Source organism: Trypanosoma melophagium (genome assembly GCF_022059095.1).
Source record: "Trypanosoma melophagium isolate St. Kilda chromosome Unknown ctg18segment0, whole genome shotgun sequence".
NCBI classification, from domain to species: Eukaryota; Euglenozoa; class Kinetoplastea; order Trypanosomatida; family Trypanosomatidae; genus Trypanosoma; species Trypanosoma melophagium.
The window spans coordinates 1-15,379 of record NW_027125147.1 but is presented as its reverse complement, the minus strand read 5'-3'; the positions used below and the strand labels follow the sequence as shown (position 1 = coordinate 15,379).

At 42.6% G+C, this 15,379-nt stretch overlaps 8 protein-coding genes across 8 annotated transcripts; all 8 read left to right on the top strand.

Annotated features, from left to right (window-relative positions):
* Positions 1 to 541: 541 nt before the first annotated feature.
* LSM04_000151 (Protein kinase domain) lies at positions 542 to 2,278 on the top strand (the record flags this gene model as incomplete). The annotated part of the gene is made up of 1 exon (XM_067331457.1): positions 542 to 2,278. The coding sequence occupies one exon, from the start codon at positions 542 to 544 to the stop codon at positions 2,276 to 2,278; it is 1,737 nt and encodes a 578-aa protein (XP_067192996.1).
* A 476-nt stretch (positions 2,279 to 2,754) lies between these two features.
* LSM04_000428 (Cytochrome P450) lies at positions 2,755 to 4,503 on the top strand (the record flags this gene model as incomplete). The annotated part of the gene is made up of 1 exon (XM_067331456.1): positions 2,755 to 4,503. One exon carries the CDS (start codon positions 2,755 to 2,757, stop codon positions 4,501 to 4,503), a length of 1,749 nt encoding a protein of 582 aa, XP_067193001.1.
* A 314-nt stretch (positions 4,504 to 4,817) lies between these two features.
* LSM04_001664 (uncharacterized protein) lies at positions 4,818 to 6,344 on the top strand (the record flags this gene model as incomplete). The annotated part of the gene is made up of 1 exon (XM_067331455.1): positions 4,818 to 6,344. One exon carries the CDS (start codon positions 4,818 to 4,820, stop codon positions 6,342 to 6,344), a length of 1,527 nt encoding a protein of 508 aa, XP_067193023.1.
* A 312-nt stretch (positions 6,345 to 6,656) lies between these two features.
* Positions 6,657 to 7,805, top strand: LSM04_004667 (uncharacterized protein; the record flags this gene model as incomplete). Its single annotated transcript, XM_067331453.1, has 1 exon — positions 6,657 to 7,805. One exon carries the CDS (start codon positions 6,657 to 6,659, stop codon positions 7,803 to 7,805), a length of 1,149 nt encoding a protein of 382 aa, XP_067193092.1.
* An 806-nt stretch (positions 7,806 to 8,611) lies between these two features.
* LSM04_007858 (uncharacterized protein) lies at positions 8,612 to 9,490 on the top strand (the record flags this gene model as incomplete). The annotated part of the gene is made up of 1 exon (XM_067331452.1): positions 8,612 to 9,490. One exon carries the CDS (start codon positions 8,612 to 8,614, stop codon positions 9,488 to 9,490), a length of 879 nt encoding a protein of 292 aa, XP_067193168.1.
* A 297-nt stretch (positions 9,491 to 9,787) lies between these two features.
* On the top strand, positions 9,788 to 9,997 carry LSM04_002677 (uncharacterized protein; the record flags this gene model as incomplete). Its single annotated transcript, XM_067331451.1, has 1 exon — positions 9,788 to 9,997. One exon carries the CDS (start codon positions 9,788 to 9,790, stop codon positions 9,995 to 9,997), a length of 210 nt encoding a protein of 69 aa, XP_067193046.1.
* Positions 9,998 to 10,261: 264 nt separating this feature from the next.
* On the top strand, positions 10,262 to 12,730 carry LSM04_001428 (Helicase; the record flags this gene model as incomplete). The annotated part of the gene is made up of 1 exon (XM_067331450.1): positions 10,262 to 12,730. One exon carries the CDS (start codon positions 10,262 to 10,264, stop codon positions 12,728 to 12,730), a length of 2,469 nt encoding a protein of 822 aa, XP_067193020.1.
* Positions 12,731 to 13,341: 611 nt separating this feature from the next.
* Positions 13,342 to 13,605, top strand: LSM04_007409 (uncharacterized protein; the record flags this gene model as incomplete). The annotated part of the gene is made up of 1 exon (XM_067331449.1): positions 13,342 to 13,605. The coding sequence occupies one exon, from the start codon at positions 13,342 to 13,344 to the stop codon at positions 13,603 to 13,605; it is 264 nt and encodes an 87-aa protein (XP_067193160.1).
* Between the last annotated feature and the right edge of the window lie 1,774 nt (positions 13,606 to 15,379).

Genomic DNA, 15,379 nt, shown 5'->3' with positions numbered 1-15,379 from the left:
GTAGCATGTAGTAGGAGTAGCAGTTGGGAGGAAATTTATGTGTTGTGTAATAATTGCAGCGGTAGTAAGGTCGGATTTATGCACTAAGAGATTTTTTTTCTTATTTTTCTCTTTTATTCTCTTCCTTCTATATATGTCTCTAGAGGATAGTGGTTTCAGAGATGCAATGCTGATTGTACACTTACACACGCACACATACATATTATGCACAAACTTTGTCTTCACCTTTCTTGCTTCCAGAAAAAAGAATCTTTTCTCATTATTTTTTTTTTCTTCTCCTTGTTTTCTCTTCTCTTGTTGACTTCTATCATTATTATATATATATATATATATATATTGCTATTAAATATATATATATATATATATGTATATATATGTAAGGGGAACGGTCTTATTTGTGTTGGTGTTGGTGGTGGCGGTCAAAGGCACATCACCACAAACAGGTTCCCGGAAAAGTCTTTCCAAGCAACCAGAAGAAACCCATTCAATAGGTCTGTTTTTATTAGATAGAGTGAACACGATAGATAGAAGATAAGAGGGGATGGACAATTATAAGATTATCAATCAACTGGGCGATGGAACGTTTGGTTGTGTTGTAAAGGCAATACATAAAAAAACCGGGCAAATCGTCGCTATCAAAAAGATGAAACAGAAGTATTATACTTGGGAGGAGTGTGTGAAACTACCTGAAGTAGCAGTAGTGCGCCGTATTCATGGACATCCAAATATAGTCAAACTGAGGGAAGTTATTCGTGAACATAATCAGTTATATTTTGTGTTTGAATATATGGATGGAGATCTTCTGGGAGTTATACGCAAGGCGAAACAAATGCAAAACTACACCGTATCTGCCACAGGCCCTCCAATTGGATATCCAACGATCAAAAGCTATGCGTTTCAGATCCTACAGTCACTTGCCTATTTGCATAAACGTGGCTATTTTCATCGCGACATGAAACCTGAGAATTTGCTTATAAAGAAAGATCCAACCTCTACACCACAAGAGGTCATTAAATTAGCTGACTTTGGCCTCGTAAAAGAAATTCGGACACGTCCACCGTATACAGACTACGTCTCTACACGCTGGTACCGCGCGCCGGAGCTGCTGCTTCAAGACAGGGCCTACAGCAGTCCTGTGGATATATGGGCTGTTGGCTGTATATTAGCAGAACTCATAACTACCCGCCCCCTCTTCGCGGGAAGTAATGAGGTAGATCAACTGCACAAGATTATGAGTGTTCTAGGCTCACCAAATGAACAAATATGGCCTGAAGGTATGGTACTCGCCAAGAAAATTCGGTATACATTCCCTTTAATTAAAGGGATAGGACTCCAGCGTGTGTTACCAGCACACATCCCTCCTCAGGCATTGGATTTAATAAAACAGATGCTTACTTATGACCCCAAAAAACGTCCCACAGCACAAGAGTGTTTACAACATCCCTACTTCAATGTTGGTTTAGATGAGGGTAATTTCGCATCACCAAACGTTGCGAAGCAATTAGCAAATGCTGCAAAGAAATATGTCTCAGGTCCGCAGAGTGCCCCTTCAGGAAATTCCATATCAACTTCTACGTGTAATGCCAAAAGAACTCTAATAGGAGCTTCCACAGCCTTACCAAAACAGGTTGTTGCTGTAAAAGGTTCATCATTTTCCCAACAAGAATTCTGTGCTAGTGCAGTGGCTGATCCGCAAACCAATTCAGAAGTAAAGGGACAACCATTGGAAGAGCAGGAATCAATGGTAAGGAAAAAAGAAGCTTCAACAATGCATCCGGGTCCTCTACTTGAGAAAAGTAAGAGTAATCCACCTGCTCTACAAAAAAATGATGGTGGGGTAGACTTGGATGGATTGATGGATGAGTTTGCGGGCGAACTCAAGACGTTAGGTCTCCTTCCACAGCAGAAGCAGCAGACCAGTTGTTCTGCCTTCAATAGTACATCTGATAAAAAGAATTCTCCTCAGGATACAACTCTTGGTAAGCCACCAGCTGGGTCCTTGAGTACTCCGACTGTTTCACCGACTGGGCAAGACCTTGTCACAACGCTCCTTAGTTCCACTAGGTACAAGAAGTCCTCTTTTCAAGGCATGGAGAGAGGAAGCTCCATGACTCCTCACGGATCAGTACCTCTACAGTCTCGAGAACCCTTAATTCATCGGAATTCTTCATTAGGTGGTAATGGTAATGTTAGTGGTGGTGGGAATCATGCCGTATCACCTTCTATCAAGGCATTGCTTGCGAAGCATAGAGAGGGAGGATTTCATTCCATAAGGTAGCAGGATTTGCTACCTTTGTAATACAAGCAGTTGAGTATTGATTTGATGTACCGTTGCGATGTTTCAGTACTTATTGCATAGTTGGTGAGAGAAATTGACTGTCAAAGATGAATCAATGTGAATATCTAGTGTTTTTCGTTTCTTTTTTTTGTTTTCTTCCTATTTGGTGCGTGAGAAACAGCAAAACTAGCTTTTTTTTGAGGCATTGATTTTTTTTCTTTTTTTTTTCTGATAAAACAAAAAAACAAACAAACAACAACATTTCGTCTATGAACTGGGGAATGCTTATCTGAAGAAAATTGGGAAAGGTAAACACGATAAATTGAAGCAAATAACACACACACGCACACACACACGGACAGATAAAAAAAATAGCTTGGGTTCCCAACTGATAATTGGGAGTATTGTTCAAAATCAATCAAAGTAGATAGTGATATTAAAAGGATATATAACTTCTGTTATTTTAAAAACTTCGAATGATGCCATATACGAATGTTGGCGTTGCTTTTTTAAAGTCGTACTTCATGCGTGTTTTTGCCTATTGTGGCGAAGTGGTAACTAACTCATCCACTGGGACTTTGTTACTTATGGCTGCCATGTCTCTGTTATGGCTTATCATCTTGTATTGGTTCTTCTTTCTCTTTATTCCGGGTTTTATCATGGACAGACATCTTCGGCACATTCCACAGGTCCCAGGGAAACTTCCAATATTGGGACATGCTCTTTGTTTGTTGGGGGGTTCACCATGCTCGAAAATGGCAAAGTGGAGCCTCAATCCAAACATATCCACGGAAACTGGAAAAAAGAACGATTCCCAGCGACTTAATCGTATTATCAACTTTACTGTATTTCATCAACGTGTTGTGTACATTAACCATCCTGCATTGTTAAAACGTGTCCTGCTTACCAACCAACGAAATTACATTAAAGATATTGCTTCTTCGTATAAGCAGTTCATGTGTTTGCTTGGCAATGGGCTTGTAACAGCTGAGGGAGAGAAATGGAGGAAAGGTAGACTGCTGCTTTCACATGCCTTGCGTATTGACATATTAGAAGAAATTCCTGAAATGGCGATGAAGGCTGTTGGGAGAATTGGAGAAAAGTTATCTGCCATTAATAAAAAGCTTGCTTTTGTGGATATGAATGAAGAGTTCCGCCACATGACATTACAAGTAATTGGAGAAACAGCGCTTTCTTTGACTCCGGAAGAAACAGACCGTATTTTTCCAACTCTTTACCTTCCTATTGTTCACGAATGCAATCGACAGGTATGGGAACCTTGGCGGGCCTTTATGCCATTCTCGGAGGGCAGTCGACAACGTCGTTATTGTCTTAAGCAACTCAATAGTATTCTATGTGAAATGATACAGAAGCGCTGGGATGATAGACACAAACCCCATAAACGTGATATTATGGCACTATGCATTTCTCAAATTGACAAAATGGATGGAAAAATGATCCTACAACTACGAGATGATGTAAAAACAATTCTTTTGGCCGGTCATGAAACTTCAGCAGCGTTATTGACCTGGGCGACTTACGAAGTTATTTGTCACCCTGAAGTGCGAGATAAAATTGTGGAAGAGGCGAGAACCCTATTTGACCCGTCACGTTGTAGCAAAAAGATTGCAACACCTCAAGGGTCTACGTGGGGAATCCCAACTCCATCTGATGTACGAAAAATCCTACGATGGTCTCCGGCCGTTCTTCGTGAAACACTGCGCAAACACTCTGTGGTTCCATTAGTTATGAGACTAGCTGTGAAGAATGATATATGGCCTGCCTCTGAGACTGGACTTGACAAGGATGTTGTGATTCCTGCCGGATGTACGGTGGCTGTGGGAATTGAAGCAGTGCACAATCGTCCGGATATATGGCCGGAACCGGAAGAATTTAAACCAGAACGTTTTCTTGACGTTGAGATTGCAAATAACACCAATGCCCAGGGAACTGAAAAGTATGAAAAAAGTATTGATCCGTATGCTTTTATTCCTTTCATCAATGGGCCGCGCAATTGCCTTGGACAACACCTTTCGATTATGGAAACTGAAGTGGCGCTAGCGTACTTATTTCTAAATTGGGATCTGGACCTTTATGACAGCGAAGTGAAAACCACCGGTGCAACAAACCGTGTACTGCAAGAAAAGATTGGTCAACCCCATGAGTACTTGATCCCTATTGTACCTCGCGAAGGTCTAAAGGTTGTGGGAAGGCCGCGGCTGTAGATAATAAGCATAAGTATTAGAGTATGGGAGAAGCAAAGGAAAAAAAAAAATAGGGACATGTAACATAACGGGGGTTTTGAATAAGGAAAGGAAAGGAAAGAAAAGGAAAGCAAGGAAAAAAAAAAGAAAGGCGGAGGGGGAAAAAAAGGGAATCAACAAAAAAGTTTATTGACTAGTAAAAGTGATTTAAGCAGAGTTTTCCTCTTGCTTACTTTCTTTTCTCCTCGAGCGAAAATACCTTGTTTTTTTTTGTTTTGTTTTCTTTCGTTTTCTTTCTATTTGTATGAGGGTATATATGGTGTCTCTTTATTGTGATGGCGATGATGTGTCACAATGATGGTGGTAGTGGTGAGGTAAACTCCTTCTCCAATTCCGGTTCTGAATTGGAGTCGGTGGGTCCCAACCGAATAACTTCTCTCTTAACTGTGTCTGGTGCAATTTCTACAAATATCCAAAATGCACAACACATGTTGTGTTCTCTCATTCACCACGAGAGTGGACATGCGTCGGAGTCGTTGCTTTTGGCTACCGCAATGGATGAGGATTGTAGCAGCGGCGGTGTATGTGTTGCGAGTCCAAATACGGCGTTTGACGTTGATTCCGACCACGATTTTGTGTCCGTAGACACATCATTATCGAATGATCTTAAGATAAAACATACATCTTCCATTCCAACGGAATGTGCAAGAACAATGCAACCAGTTGAAACCGAGAAAGGATATTCGCCTGTATCCGATAAGGGAGGTGGAAATTGTGATACTTTAACTCCTCCTCATGCTTCTCATCATTCCTTTTCATCATACCTGACAAAGTCATCGTTACGACGACTAGAAGAAGAACTATGCACGCGAGCGGAAAGTAGTAATATCAATGAGAACACAGGAACACAAAATGGGTTAGGTGTTGCCGTTTGTGCGACAGACTCTTCCTTTTCTTGCGCTCAATTCTCAACAGAATTAAATGTATATGCCGAAAAAATAATAGTTTATGTAGAAAACATTCTCATGTCTATGCGTGATGACAATAATGTGATCTTTACTAGTATAGAAAGAAAAGAAATCGAAGAAATATTGAATAGCATCAGGAGGATTGTAGATGATATCTGTACAGCTTCAGATGATGTTCAGAAGAATCTTGATTCATACAATGCCGTACTAAAAATGATGACAGAAAAAACCAAATTGTACGAGAAACGCATTGTTCATATGACGAAAGAAAAAGAAGCTGTCGCTGACTCGAGGCGAGAGGCCGCATTTGAAGTTTCAAAACAGCTTCAGCAGAAGCGAACGGAGGTAAGGTCTCTTCTTCTACAATCAGGTGTTCGTAATGATGAAATCCAGAACAGGGCACAGTATGTTGAGTCAGGAAAAAACCTTACGAGGGATGTGGAAATTGTTGAGGAAGAATCGGTTTGTGGTTTAAACTCTGAGAATAGACGCTCTCCAACGTCTGACGTTTTGCAAAGGAGTGGCGGAATTGATGCTTATTCTATAAATTCACCGTTTTCAGCGACATGTGATAATAATTTTACGTTGAGAAGGCGCTGGATTTTGGACAATGCCTTGGGATACTTTTTAAGTTGCAAAGAACCTCCTGTGCCAGAATGCGTGTGTACTATGATTGCACGTATGCAACCACACGAGATGGCAAATGATGTGCTACGTTCTCGACGACAGATGTCTTGCCTTTTTAGTCTTATGAATCGTTGTCCTGCTGCTACTAGTTTCTACTTGATGATATTGGATAAGCGAATGAAGGCAGTAGAAAATGTTTTGGATAACCTGGAGAGAGAATGCTTTAGTAGGAAGAAGAAACTTTTCGAACACTATTTCAACTATTGATTTTATTTGTGTTTACGATGGTTATTATTATTTTTACTATTATTGCTCTTTTTTGGTATTATCACTTGTCATCACTTCTACGAAGATGTTTCGCTTTTTTTTTTATTTTTATTGGTATAGTTCGGATGCTGCTATTGGTAATTGCATCCCTTGTTTGCCTCTAAACGTTACTTTACTTTATACTTATTATCCATTACATGGTGCAGTTTCTCTTCCTTTACTATTCTTTATCATTCGTTTTTTTTTCTTCTTCTTTTTCGTTTCTCTTGATATTCATCAGTTGTTATCAATGTTGTTAGAAGGCCAAAGTGGATGCAAACCCCACCTACTACACATTGTCGCACCGTAAGAGAAGTTCTCCATGTCTTACAGAAAAAATACCAATGGCTTGAGAAAGATGCTCGTGTGTTCTTTCTTGCGGGAAAGTGGCAGCATGATCTAATAACTTGGATCAATGCTAGATCTGATGGAAGAAAAAATTTCTCTGCAACTCGATTTAAAAATTTCCGAAATGATTCTAAGAAAGTTTTGGGTAGTTGGGCTCATATTAGCGATGAGTTCACTTCCAAAGCGAACTTTCTTAATAGTACAATTAACATCGAGGAAAACGACACAATACCTGATGTATCGTTCCATGTATTCGCTAATGTGAACCAAGATGCTCCTTTTCGAATGCGTAACGCTCATAACAGTCTTTGTATGCTTCCAGTAACCACATCAGAGGCAGCATTGTACTTGCGGCAGCAAGTAAGAAGTACGGAAAGTTCAAACTCCAGCGCGTTGTCCATTTATCATGAACCAAGATTTACTGATGGTAAAGTTCAGAATAAAGTACTTAATTATCCATCATTAAATCATTCTTGTACTCCTTTATTGATTCGTCACTCTGCAGATCTCCTTGCAGTGGATTTTACCACTGAGCTAACGTATGAAAGACCATCCAAGTATTTGAATGAGGTTGTGAAGGTGCGACATGGTGCCTTTGACGCGGTTGCACTTAGTAGTCACCTCCTCAAACCTTCAGGTACGTTGTTATTGCGACTTCCTTCGTACATAAAGGGAGGAGGAAACCGTACCATTCGTGCCCTTTTGCATCACATGCGATGGGGCTTTCAAGTCTCTGCATGTGAGTTTAACGGGGATCATATTTACTGTATGGGGTGCAGAACATCCACCGAACATCCTATAACGCAGGTGCGCGGAGACCGTTTTCCAGGAATTTTTAACAAGTTTGAACGCCGTCCTAAAAAGTGGAATCCCCGCATAACAAATACTCACCCCTACTTTGCTTCCCAAATGCCAAGCTTTACAAACGCACCGCTAGTAAAGGAGCCACTCTCCCATGCAATTAGAGAGGAAATGGAGGCTACCAAACAGGACGAGGAAAAGACGAATAAGTTCTTTAACTTGTCTGTTGCAATGGCTGAGAGAGGTTTGTACCATAGCAAACGGGATGACTAGAGAGTTTCTTGCATTTTTTTTCCCTTTTCCATCCCCATAATGGTTCTTCTTGGGTTTTCTTTGATACGTCGTGTAAACAACTTTTTTTTTTGTTTTACTGCTGCCACGTATACCTGTGTGGGATCGCATGAATCATATAGCGAATGGTTCTCAGTGTAACCAGTTCCCCCATCCTTTTCTTTCTTTTCTTTTATTTTCTTTTTGTTTCTCTTTTTATTGCTTTCTGTCTGGTAGCCTAGAGGAAAGTCATGCGTGAGGGACAGCAGCGGGTAACACATCCACCAGGGTTTTTCTTCTGCCGCACCTCCGACTGTGTTTTGCTACTTATTGGATTAATAGCCGTGTACTTGGCCCTAAAGTTGGAGTACCAGATTGACTTGTTAAGCGACGCATGGGAACATTACTTAAAACCCAATTATGACGTCGATCTTTGAATAGTTTTGGATATTGGTGTCCCACCCATTTTGTTTTCCTTGACATTTGTGGGTTTTTTTTCTACTCTGGACTTTTTTTTTGGGGGGGGGGGGGTTGTTTGAAGGAGGTATCAATCATGTGCGAGGCACCCTTAATTTATAATAGAATGTGAAGCAACATCAACAATAACGACAATAAGAACGAACTGTACTTTATATATGATATCTTATTTTCTCTAGATAGAAGAAAGAATACAACTCTTGAATATGCACATGGTTTGTATACCTCCTTTATTATTGTGGTTTATCTATTTTATTTGTATTTGTATTGTTTTTATTTTTTATTTCCCCCATCTTAGAATTTTTAACTTTTAAGGGCCTCGTTTTAAAGATATGGTTGTAGCAGTGCGTTTTTTGACTTTGCTCCTGTGGTTCCTATGTGTGATACCTTTTTTTTCCACAGGAATGGAGCATATCCAACTACCTTTTAACATTCTCTCGCGGATGAATGGGGAGTGGGGCATTGAGGTACAGACCCCATGCGAACCGTACCTTCTCACTAGTACTTTTTCACTTGAGAATGGCACTATTGAGCCGCAGTGGGCGCCGTCGCTTCGAATGGCGAGTGCCCCCGCCGAGGTCTCACTGCTGGACGCGAGTGGTCTTCGCGCCTTCACTTTCGCTGACCGGAAACAAGGGGCGACCTCCTCACTCTCGTACGCTATTTGTGGGGAACAGAGAAATATCATCCCCACACCTGGTCGTCCGGGGTTTGAGAAAAAGATGGAGAAAACGGAACTTATCGAATATGTTGGAGTCTTATCAAGCGGGGAGGAAGAGACAAGGACGTGTGAGTCCGCGGCGCCCAATGTATTCATTCATACGCTAGGGAGTGATGTTCATGACCTAAAGGAGACCCACTGGAAGGTGAAGGAGTCATTACAGTACGTTGAATTGCAATTTAATGTTGAAGAATTAACAAGCCACTGCGTTGATAAGACGGTAAAGGAAGGTACAGGGGGGAAAAGAAATGTTGCCAGAGAGGGTAGAGGGAGAAAGCGACGTGCGAATGTTCTTGCAGGGGATAGTGGTACATTGGAGGGTTTCATTGATCAAAATGTGCGAGAAGGCGCAATTATTATCAGGTTTGTGCGCCGGACACTTCCGGCAAAGTCATTTTACGAACGCTATTTCACATCCCTTCTTTTTGGTGGGATTATGATTCTTTACCGTGCTGTGTACGGATTTGTTTCATATCGAACTATGAAGTAGTTAAGCTTGTTAACAAGGAAACAAAAACAAAGTAACATCAACAACAACGCACACACACAAAAAAAAAAAAAAAGGGATACATTTTCCTCTCTTTTTCTTTAAATAAATACATGCGAACTGTTTTATCTGAGCTTTCCTCAATCGTGTGACAGTGATTAATTTTTATTTTTAAATTTCCTTTACTATTATTGCTTTTGTATCTTTTTATTATTTGGAGTTTGTTCATGTGCCTTTTTCTTTCTTTTAACTTTTTTCTGTGTATCCACCCAGTCACACCAATTCGTAGTTTGTAAAAAAATGCCAACATATCCAGCTAGTGAAAGCTGGTTGGTCTACCTTATTGAACAGGGATGGATCCCCTTGTTTATAATGGGATTATTGATGCTTGGCCTTAGGATTTTTAATGTTCATCAACGTCAGGAGCAACGGAAGTTGCTTCGCGAGGGACTTGTCTCAGAGCTGGCGTATCAAAACGCGTTGCGGAAAAAACATGGTAGGAGTGATTAGTGAAATTCTCAGCATCAGTACTAGGCAACTATGCTCCACACTCAAGCCTTTGGGTGGCTCATTGTGTGTCTAAGTCTGCTTGTTTTTATTGCAACATTAGGTTTGTGGAAATAACCTTTTACGTCTGGGGATTACCCTCCCCTCTACTTATTTATTTCTCTACTTGATTCTCTGAGGCTGTCTATTCATTTATTTGTTTTTATTTGTTTTTTCTTCTTCTCTTGCCTTCGTGTTTTCCTTCTTGTGATTCTCATTAGAAAGAAAATGTCACTTGCCGGTTTAGGGACGGAACACCTCTCCGTCCTCGGTCTACAGACGTGGGGTGAGAAGGATGCGCGGGCTGGACTCCTCGCCGCCACCCGCCATACCCCCCCGGCAGACTCCCCGGCCGAGCGAAAGCCCAAACCCCTTAATAAGACCCCGGAACCCGCCAAACCAACCCGAACCCGCTCCCGGACTCAACAACAGAACCCCCCGCCAGAACTTCCAGCAGACCGTCATGGCAGGGATGGCCCAATAAAGGGACTCCCCAAGAGACAAGAGAGTTCTCACAAGCGTGTTGACAGTAACATATCATCGCAGCCATTGCAGACCAGTGCACCTCTTCCCTCAGTAGAGTCGGTAGCCTTTAGGGCGGATAAGACAGCAGATGTTGGCGAGTCATTTCCTGCGTTAAAAGACCTTGTACACAATAAGTTAATTCGACCGTTAACAGACGTGCTAAAAGTGACTGCGTTGACTCGTATTCAAAAATCAAGTTGGAAAGCCATGATTGACAAAACGCATGATGTTCTTATACGAAGTGAAACTGGAAGTGGTAAAACATTGGCGTATGCCCTACCTTTATTGCATCAGTTGCTTTGTGATTGTGATAAAAAACCTATTCAACGTCAGGTTGGGACTATCCTTATCATATTATGTCCTACACGAGAATTGGTAGCACAAGTCACAGATGTTCTTGGTGTTCTCACTCGATGTGCTCTCTTTCTTACAGTTGGTGGCATTCATGGTGGAGAAAATCGACACAAAGAAAAGGCAAGATTGCGCAAGGGAATTCCCATTTTAATAACAACTCCTGGAAGGCTTCTTGACCATCTCAAGACAACAGCGTCTTTTCGTGTTGAAGAAACACAGACTATCGTCTTGGATGAGGCTGATCGACTCCTAGATATGGGGTTTGAGCAAGCTATCAGGGAAATCATGGAATTACTGCTTACTAAAATAACAAATTTGAAACGATTAGAAGGACATGGAAAGCACACATCACAAGAAGGAAGTGGTGGTCAGTGTCTTAAACGTGTATTGGTATCTGCTACTATAACTGCAGGTGTCGAAAGACTTTCTCATTTTGCTCTAAGGAGGAATGTTGTTCGCGTAGGGGAAACAGAAGATACATTTTCTATTCCATCTTCCCTTCGTCAGCACTACACCATAGTCCCAACAAAACATCGACTTTCTACCCTTATCAGTTTTCTTCGTTCTCAGCTAGATGCTGGCGCACAAAGAATCTTAGTTTTTGTATCAACAGCAGATAGTGCAGAGTTTCATTATTGTCTCTTGTCAAGGCTAAAGTCTCCATTTTATGGTTCTAGAAAGACCAGTGGTCCTCATGTGGTACCTCATCAGCGTGCACATCGTTACGGTGTAAAGAAGCGAATGGAAGAGGCTAACAGGCATGTTTATGATAATGCCGAAGATGTTGTCACCTTTGATGATGATGATGATGATGATGATGATGATGATGGTTTAGGTAATGCAGACAAGGGAACACCTTTGTTAGAAACAAATACTATCCTTAATGTAAACATCTTCAAGTTGCATGGTAATATGTCACAGGTAGATAGGGCTTCTGTCTTTCACGCCTTCAAACACCTCAAAGGAGACTCTAAAGATCAAGAAAAGGCTATTTTATTCTGTACAGATGTGGCTGCCCGAGGACTGGATATGCCCAAAGTGGACTGGATCGTACACTATGATCCACCAACAGATTCAGCATGCTATGTGCATCGAATTGGACGTACTGCTCGCATTGGTAATGTTGGTGACTCTGTGCTTTTTCTTATGCCACATGAAGAAGGATATGTCTCTTACTTGAGTAACTTTATCGCTAAAGGAAATAGTTCTTCTTTATCTCAAAATGACGGGGTTTCTGCATCAGTGATAGAAGGACGAAAGTATGAGTCATTTTTGTTCTATCTGACAAAACTAGATCCAAAGTCTAACCACATGTGGATGGACAGCACAGCCACCCTTGAACGTGCCATCAGTAAACTTGTTATGCAAAAAAGTGAAAATGGAAGTAGTCAAACTGAGGAAAATGAGGGTAGGGATGACGACCTCACTCGACTTGCACTTTTTGCATATCAGTCTTATATACGAGCTTATACCGGTTATTCTAAAAAACTTAAAAGGCTCTTTTTTAACTCCGATTCTCTTCATCTTGGTCACGTGGCACAATGTTTTGGTATTGATAAGAAACCCAGCGAAGTTCGTACGCAGTTGCAAGGTCTTATTAAAGCGGACAGAAAGGTCGCACGGGAGGCATCATATTTAGCGACAGAAAAAGAGACTGGACGCACACAAAAGAAGCTACGCGTGGAAGTTACCCATGATGATCGCTACAGGAGTATGATTGTTCAAAAGCAGCGCAAAGTGACTCGTGATTGGTATGAGCGAAAGAAGAGCGAGGGACCCACACACAGGGCAATTCAGTTTACTGAATTTGACGCATAACTCTCTTGGCGTAACCCAGAAAGTAAAAAAAAACTAATACATCTGATTAATAAAAGGAATGGGAATAAAAACCCACAAAATAAAAGAAACGATCAAACGAAAAATTGCCTTTTTTTTCTCTTGACATGTTCGTAGGCCTTTCTTTTTTTCCCCCGCCCCCAAAAGCACTTACAGTTGCTCCCTTCCCCCCTCTGCGGTGGAACATTGTTTTATTTTCGTTTTATTTTTGTTTTGGAATAAAGCTAAAGTTAGGGCATTTCATGTGAATATATGAGGCTTATAAAACAGTACCGTATTGGATGGGATCCAACAGGTCTCCTCACTCTCATGGACATTTAAAGAAAATACTTACACGGCCTCTTCAGAAAGAGGGTTGCTGGGTATAAGGGACACCGCACAAATGATGGGTTTTGTGAGCCCAATTTTATTTTTTGAGTACAACGATGACAGTCTGGAAGGAAATAATTTAAAATGTAAACGTTGTCATGGTCGCGTGCTGTCTCTCACACTCAGTTCAACTTTTTTTTTGTCCCACAAAATGGGCCCTGTTCTTTCGGTTTCACCCAAGCTAATATGGTGGGCCGTGCTATGGGAGAAGCCACTGACTATCAATGCTGGGAAAATGCACAGTAGTGAAGCGTAACAAAACGCTGGATCGGTTGAAGAGGCATTACGGCTGTGGGACCTTTGATTTTATCAGGTTAGGTGTTATCAATAATGTGGCCTATAAGTCTCTAGGTGGGGAGCATCACAATACCAGTGACGAATTGATGAGTGCATATCGATTTTCTTTCTATTTTGCAGAAATTGTGAGCTACGTGGCACGAACAATAATAATTGTTGAGGATACGAGATTTTACGCAGCAAAATCCTGAGCCACCACCGCCGCCAAACCCTTCATCTCCGTTCAATCCGTTACCTCGGCAGCCAGCGATGTTTTTCTTCTAGAAGACTCGTTAGCACTTAAACTATGGCATCTCCCAGCCCTTCTCTGCGAGGCATGCGGTGGAACTCAGCTGAACTTACCCAGGCCAAGAGGCTCTCCACAAAACCCTTGTTGAGGAAAACGTGTCATTCTGCCTTCTAAGCGAGACGAAAATGTCTTGTGCGGAAGTGTCGAGTTTCACAATCGCTGGTTATCAACATCATGGAGTGTCCCGCCCCTCTAAAGGTGGCGGCGTTTCGATTCTGGTTCGTGAAGACCTGCCGGTGGAAGTAGGATCGTCTGTTGTGGCGAGCATTGGGCATACTCACGCAACGATCCACTTGACAGAAGGGCTGGCGCTCTCAGTGACGTCAGCATACTTCCCCCCAGGGAGATCATTTACAGCATCGCAACTGGACGCACTCTTGACGACTAGCGGACCCCACCCCATTGGTGCAGATGCTGAAACGCATGCGTTGGCCTGGGGTCGCGCGATCCCACCTGATACACGTGGCGATGTTCTAGTAAAATGGTGCCTAGATAACGATTACGTCATGCAGAACAATGGAGAAAGCACCCGCCACACTACACGTCACGGTCCGTCCGCGCCGGACGTGACACTATCCCGAGAGTGTCGCATAGAGTCTTGGACAGCCAAGTTCTCTTCGGATAGTGACCATTATATCACCCTCTTCGACGTAGTAGTAGGAGATGATGATGAGCCACTGCGGTTCCCTCGCCCCTGTGCCCCACTCTATGCATGGAAGAGTGCGAAATGGTCTCGTTTTGGACAAATGTCAAATGCTCATTGCCGAAAACTACCAACACAGAAGATGAGCATTCACAAACGAGAGCGTTTACTCGCCTCCGCGATCCGCATCGCAACAGCTGCAGCGGTCCCCCGCGGAGGACGAGACACTGCCCCCTTTTGGACTCCAGAACTCAGTGAGATTGAGTCGGAGATCCACCAATGCAAAGCCTCTGTCTATAGAGACAGGTTGGCAGCACGCCGCAGAGAGATGCTGAGACAAGCCTCCCATAAAGGGTGGAAATCCCTCTGCGGCAAGATGGCCTTAGCAGACGGCTGCAGTTGGAACATTGTAAAGAGGATTTACGCCCCACGCCCACTGAGCACCCCGGCGATAAAGATTAACAACACGGTGCTCACGGAAAATCAGAAGGCCAAGCACTTTATCCGTCTTTACTCCGCACGAGCCAGACGGCACCCACACTCCCACCCTCCGCCACCCATCCCAGTTGTTGGCGAGGAATTTTCACCCATTACAGAAGCGGAACTGGAACGGGCCCAGCGCCTTCTCCCGAAAGGAACGGCGGCTGGTCCGGATGGGATTTACAGCGAAGCTCTCCAACATTTGGGACCCAGAGCGAAAGCAGAAACCCCATCACTTTTCAATGGGAGTCTCCGCACTGGTATTGTCCCAGCTGCTTGGAAAGTAAGTGTTATTGCGCCCCTCCCCAAACCAGGGAAGAAGGCAACAGACCCAGACTCGATCAGACCAGTCAGATTAACTAGCTGTATGTCCAAACTAATGGAAAGGATTGTAGCAGCCCGCATTCGAGATGTTATTGAATCCAAGCTGACCCCACAACAATCCGGGTTCAGGCCTGGCCACTCCACACTGGACCAATTACTACACCTGCGCGCAGCCCTCAAAGAGACCTTCGTATGACTCGCGCAAAGGTGCCGTATTCGTTGATTACGC